This window comes from Rhincodon typus, unplaced genomic scaffold (assembly GCF_021869965.1).
Source record: "Rhincodon typus isolate 14 unplaced genomic scaffold, sRhiTyp1.1 hic_rhity00010484, whole genome shotgun sequence".
NCBI classification, from domain to species: Eukaryota; Metazoa; Chordata; class Chondrichthyes; order Orectolobiformes; family Rhincodontidae; genus Rhincodon; species Rhincodon typus.
In genome coordinates this window covers 995-7,591 of record NW_025976122.1, presented here as the reverse complement: position 1 = coordinate 7,591, position 6,597 = coordinate 995, and the positions used below count along the sequence as shown (strand labels likewise).

At 40.9% G+C, this 6,597-nt stretch overlaps 1 protein-coding gene across 1 annotated transcript; it reads left to right on the top strand.

Moving 5' to 3' along the window:
- Window positions 1–5: 5 nt before the first annotated feature.
- On the top strand, window positions 6–488 carry LOC125482449 (actin, cytoskeletal 3-like; the record flags this gene model as incomplete). Its single annotated transcript, XM_048594523.1, has 1 exon — window positions 6–488. A coding segment is annotated over one exon (483 nt), but the record flags the coding sequence as incomplete, so codon positions are not given.
- Window positions 489–6,597: the final 6,109 nt, after the last annotated feature.

Here is a 6,597-nt window from a genome sequence, read left to right as displayed (position 1 = left end):
ACATCGTTGAAGACATCAAGCAGAAATGCTGCTATGTGGCCGTGGATTATGCGAACGAGGGAACCCACGGTGTAGACTATGAGCTACCAGACGGTCAGGTCATCACCATCGGCAAAGAAAGATGTAAATGTCCGGAAGCTCTCTTCAACCCATCGGTCATGGAATCAAACGAAGAAGGTATTCACACCATGACCAGCAACAGTTTGAAACGAGTAGAGCCCCAGATTAGAAAGCTCATGTTCGGTAATGTTCTGCTGAGTGGAGGCACCACATTATTCGATGGCTTCAATGTTCGTTTCTGCAAAGAGATTTTTCCTCTGGCCCCTCCTGACATTAAACCCAAAATCCACGCTGTCCCAGAAAGGAAGTATGCTGTTTGGATTGGTGGCTCTATCCTGGCCTCATTGCACGCCTTCCAGTCTTTATGGATTCGCCAAAAAGATTATGAAGAAGAAGGCCCGTTAATAGTGCATCGTAGATGCTACTGAGAACCATGTACTTCTTTTGTCCTATTATAGTTTCAAAATATTAAAGATTTAAACTTTATCATTTTGTGTAGGGATGATAAAAAAAGTTAATACATCAACTTGTTTCTTAATTTTTGCTATCAACTATTCAGAACTATTAATGTCAATCTCAAATATGTTTCTTCATATGTTCAGGTGAGCTTCAAGATTACTGTATTATTTAAAAATACTTTGTTAGAAATTATATTTAAGGAATTAAATCATCAAAGAAATGCACACAACGATGCAGATAACTTGCTTTATTTTCTTGCTGAATGTAACACTTTCCAAGGTTTGAGAAGTCTGATGTAGGACAACATTCAGCTCTAATGCAAAAGTGGCCTCTTACAGTGTATTCAAAGTGTTCAGTTGATTCGAGTAGTGCACTAGTTTTCATTTGAAAATTGAGGTCTTGTTATGTAAATAGGATTCTGATTGCCATTTTAGATAGGACCTGATTTAAACAGTTTCACTGCTGATAAGAGAGCAGTGGCACCCTAAGGGTAAATCTTGAGATATTTCTGGTGATTTCAGTGAAGCCAGAGTGTACTTCCAGGGAACACACAAAGAAAAGAAAGCAAAGTATCATGCTTGCTGGAGATCTGACATATTACCAGAAAGTCATAGAGACATTCAGCAGGTCTGGCAACATCTGTGGAGTGAGAAACACTCAAAATTAACATTTCAGGTCTGATATAAGGGGAGGCAATGGCCTAGTGGTATTGTTGCTGGACTGTTAATCCAGAGAGCCAGATAACATGGCAGATGGTGGAATTTGAATTCAGTAAATATCTGGAATTTAGAATCTAGTGATGACCATGAGTCGATGGTTGGGAAAAACCCACCTGGCTCACTAATGTCCTTTCGGAAAGGGAACCTCCATCCTTAACTGACCTGGCCGACATGTGACTCCAGACCCACAGCAATGTGGTTGACTCTCAGCTGCCTTCTGGGCAATTAGGGATGGGCAATAAATGCTGCCTGGCCAGCAACACCGTCATTCTGTGAATGAATAAAGGTTAAAAAAAGATATCTCTTTGGAAATGAAAATATTACCTGTGCAGTTATTGTCCTGTGATTGCAATCCACGTTCCACTGCTCAGAGCTTTACTGGCAGCAGCTCCTGGTGACCTCCAGTTTTTAATCTGAAAAGCTGCAACAGTATGTTTGTTAAATGCCCTACAACTGTGATGATACATTATATGGGCCGGACCTGAAAATCATGGCCACTTTGTCACCCAAATGGCCAATCAAACTCAGTGCATTGTCAGTCAGCTGTCCAAAAGCCTTAGTTGGGCTGGTAAATTTAGTTGGCTAAAATTCAGGATCATGTCGACAGTGTGGGTTTAATTCCCATTCCGGCTAAGGTCAATTTGAACTCTGTGTCTTTGCCATGCCTCAGAGAAGTTAATGGAATACCGCCATTGGCAAAAAGTGTCTGCTGATGCTCAGGATGAAGCATCAGCAGAGAATGGCCAAAGACCTGTCCTCAGACAGAGCACATAAACCACACCTTATATTGTACACTGCTCAGCTTATCAAGTATGTTATTATTATGCAAATTAGGTTAGGTACCATAGTGAAATTGGAGCAACAACTGCTATTTATCTAACAGTATAAAGGAGATATAACATTCTAAAATGCTTAATGGAAGTCTTATCAAACAACATTCAACTTCCGACACACAGATGAACCTATTAAGACAGGTGACCAAAAGCTTGATCAAAGACAGATTTTAAGGAGTTTCATAAAGGCGGGGGGGAAAGAAGCAATAAGGAGGTTTAGGGAGGCAATCCCAAAGCTTAGTTCCTAGACAGTCAAGACATTGCTTGCTAATGCTCTAGTATAGTAAATCAGGATGTGTAACAGGCCAGAACTGGAACAATGCAGAGTTTGCAAAGGTTTAAGGAGCTGAAGATGTTTCACAAAATGTGGAAACCTGAGGACATAGAGGGATTTAAACGCAAAGATAAGAATTTAAAATTAGAAGCATTGTTGAACTGGGAATCAATGTACAACAGCCAGCATCAAGGTGATTGATGGATGGGACATTATGTAAGTTAGGATAAAGGCACTCATGTATTGAAGGTGGAATATATGAGACCAGCGAGGAGATTCATAGAATAATCAAGTCTAGAGGTAACAAAGTGTTCAGACTGCAGGTGGACCAATGCGATGGTGGAGAGGAGTGACATTAGAAAGACAGAAATTGAGAAGATATGAAGTTGGAAACTAATCAGTTTCAAATAAGTTTCCTTGAATTAATTTGGAACATATTTCTATACATCCAATATTAGATGTCTTCATTATGTAAAATCTAATGCAATGGAGGTGTCAATAAAAATGCTAGATAAACAGCTGGGTGTTGTCATAGTACATGTGGAATCTGATGTTTTTGCAGTCATGTTCTCGAGGGGCAACTTGTAAATAAGAAATGGGAAGTCCTGCATTAATTCCGGAAGTAAACAGGGGAAGTTACTGGATTCTATCATCAGACACAAATTGACCTCTTTGCGGAAAATGGTATGACTTGATCAAAGAGAACCCACATGAATTAGTAGAGGATAAAATTAAGTCACTATAGTCCTACCAGACCATAGGGCTTCTCTCTTGCTAAGGAGAATCGATTGCTGACAATTTAACCTGACAACCTCAGGTAAGGAGAAAAGTTGAGAAGGACAGTCTTTCATGATAACCTCAGCCAGCGCAGGAATTGAACCCGCACTGTTAGCATCATTAACCAGCTGCCCAACTGAGCTAACTCCCTGCAGCTGTGTCTGATTAATTTTTTAGGCAGTCACTAGCATGGTGGGTTATAGAGTATGCTTGGATGTCTCTAAATCAACTTCCATAATTAAATAGGATTTTGCATGAGGTTATGAGCAAAATTAAAACAACAAGGAATTGGAGGTAGAGATAGTAGGAACTGCCGATGCTGGAGTCTGAGATAACCAGGTGTAGAGCTGGATGGACACAGCAGGCCAGGCAGCAGCAGAGGAGCAGGAAAGCTGACGTTTCCGGTCTGGACCCTTCTTCAGAAATTAGGAATTGGAGGTGACCTTGTGACACAGGTCGGTAATTGGTTGAGAGTTGGGAATCAGAAGATAGGGTTAGACGAAACAATTTCAGATTTGCCTTATTCTAATACTCAGGATTGGATTTTCAGATCCTGACCCTGTGGCAGTATTAGCAATTTCCATACCCAAAGGGGAAGCCAGTTCAGCAGTAAATTAGCAACATGAGGAGGAACCTGGAGGTGTGGCATAGTTAAACAAGACAATTTGAAACAGTGAATGGCAGTCATTATGGAGCAGAAGGGTCCTCAAAGGTCACCACTGACTTGGTCATGGGTCCTCATGCAGCACCAAGTTTCTCAGATCCATCCTTGTGCTTTTAATCAATGCAGTGCCAGCCATTAAAGATATCTTGGCTTCTGAGGAAGGGTCACTGGGCCCAAAATGTTAACTTTGTTTTTTCCTTCACAGATGCTGCTAAACCTGCTGAGCTTTTTCAGCAACTTTGTTTTTGCTCCTGATTTACAGCATCCGCAGTTCTTTCGGTTTTTATTAAAGCTATCTTGTTTGAGTTATTGTGGGTAAATCACCACAAGCCACATTTAATTCGGCTACTTATTAAGAAATCTCATAGACAATCAAATACTGAAACAATGATTTAAACTTTATTGCTTGTAACAACCAAAATAAGACCCCTCAAGTAAGCAAGTTAAGTCTCAACTTAACTTTGCTATTATCCAATTAAAGGCCAAATTTAGCAACAATTCCAACCAACAGTATCTGTCTGTAATGTCCAGAGTTTGATCCTTATGCAGTGTTATTCTTTGAAGTTCTGCTAATGAAGGGCTCAGGAGTGGATTTCTTATGATTTCATCTTTTCCGTCTATGGTGTAACAATATTGATGATTTTACATTCTTCCATCTCAAATATTGATTATTCTTTTGGAGTTCTTGAGTCTACAGCTTGCTTCCTTGTCAAAAGTAACTTGTCTGTTCCTTGTTACATTCAGTGTCGAATGTTTGAAGACAAAACTTTCCTGCAGTTAATTCCTTAAATTCTTCTGCAGGGTAATCGGTTGTCCTTGTGGCATAAAGCAGCTATTTATCAAGCAGATGTCAAAACAGTTTTGTTTGTGTAGACTCAACTTGTTCTTCATCCAGACATGGCTAATTGCTTTCAATTAATGTATAAGTTTGTCTTGTCCTTTAATAGTTTATTCCAGACAGAGTTATTGCTGCTTCTTTCAATCTTTGAACAGTTATTAAAGTTCTAAAGTTTATAATACCATACTATCTTCTGGCAGAAGAAATGCATCCAGAGGATCAAAGAGGCTTAGTTGGCAATGGAGCTCTGCAGCAGAGAAAGACACAGGTCCGGTACAGAAAGAGATTCAACGATCTGATACATCAGGAAAGGTAAGTGACAGGTCTCTAGAGTCATACAGTCATAGAGATGGACAGCACACAAACAGACCCTTTGGTCCAACTCATCCATGCCGACCAGATATTCTACATTAATCTAGTCCCATTTGCCAGCATTTGCCCTATATCCCTCCAAACCTTTCCTATTCATATACCCAGTTTGAATGGTGTAATTCTACCAGCTTCCACCATGTCTTCTGGCAGCTGATTCCATACATGCAACAATCTCTGCATGAAAAAATTGCCCCTTAGGTCCCTTTTAAATTTTTCCCCTCTCACCTTAAACCAATGCCATCGAGTTTTGGACTCCCCTACCCTGGTGAAAAGACCTTGAACGTTTATCATATCCAGGCCCCTCATGATTTTAGAAACTTCTATATGGTCACCCCTCAGCCTCTGGTGCTCCAGAGAAAATAGCCCCAGCCTATTCAGCCTCTCCCTATAGCTCAAACGTTCAAATCCTGGCACCATCCTTGTTAGTCTTTTCTGAACCCTTTCAAGTTTCACAACATCTTCCCCATAGCAGGGAGACCAGAACTAAATGCATTATTCCAAAAGTGGCCTAAACAATATTCTGTACAGCCATAACATGACGTCCCAATTCCTATACTCAATGCACTGACTAATAAAGGCAAGCGTACCAAATGCCTTCTTCACCACCTTGTCTATCCGCAACTCCACTTTCAAAGAACTATAAACCTCCACTCCAAGATCTCTTTAATCGGTAAGACTCCCCAGAATCTTATCATTCACAGTATAAGTCCTGCCCTGATTTGCCCTACCAAAATGCAGCAACTCACATTTATCTAAATTAAACTCCATCTGCCACTCGTCAGTCCATGTGCCCATTTGATCAAGGCCCTATTGTACTCTGAGATAACTTTCTTCACTGTCCACTATGCCACCAATTTTGGTGTCATCTGCAAACTTACTAACCATACCTCCTATATTTACATCCAAACCATTTATATAAATGACAAAAAGCAGTGGATCCAGCACCGATCCTTGCAACACACTGCTGGTCACAGGCCTCCAATCCAAAAAGCAACCCTCTATCACCACCTTCTGTCTCCTAACTTTGAGCCAAAGCTTGTATAAACAGATGTACACATCAGCTGAGCAGCCTGAGTTCCCACAGTTCTTCCTCTGTCAGATCACATGGCCAGTTGTCTCTGAGACAACAGTGACTTTTTAATTTGGGGTGAAATTGAGAAGGGGACATCACTGAGGAGAATGACCTGTTTTGAGGATGACATTCTGGAAGAGGTGAGGGAGGATGGCTTTGTATATTTTCTCTCATCCTGTTTGAGAAAGCACCATTTAACAAAATGTCTTAGAGGGGTATTGAACCTCTACAGTCTGACTCTGATGGAGGATGCACTGTTGAAATCATGACGAGGGTGGGGGATGGCATTGTATCGGGTCTTACACAACAGTGAATTGGGAGATTGTGGTGTGCACGGTCATTTGATAGCTTTATCTTCATGTGACCATGTGACCATGACTATCTGTGAGGCTGGTTGTGCTGAAGTATCTACTATATGGCCCAAGTTCTCATCATTGCCTATTTGTGTGATGTGGCCAGTTTTGTAAGGGGAGCAGAATGTCCCAGTTTTGGGTTACCTCTGGCTCCCTCAGCGGAGACACATCTTTCA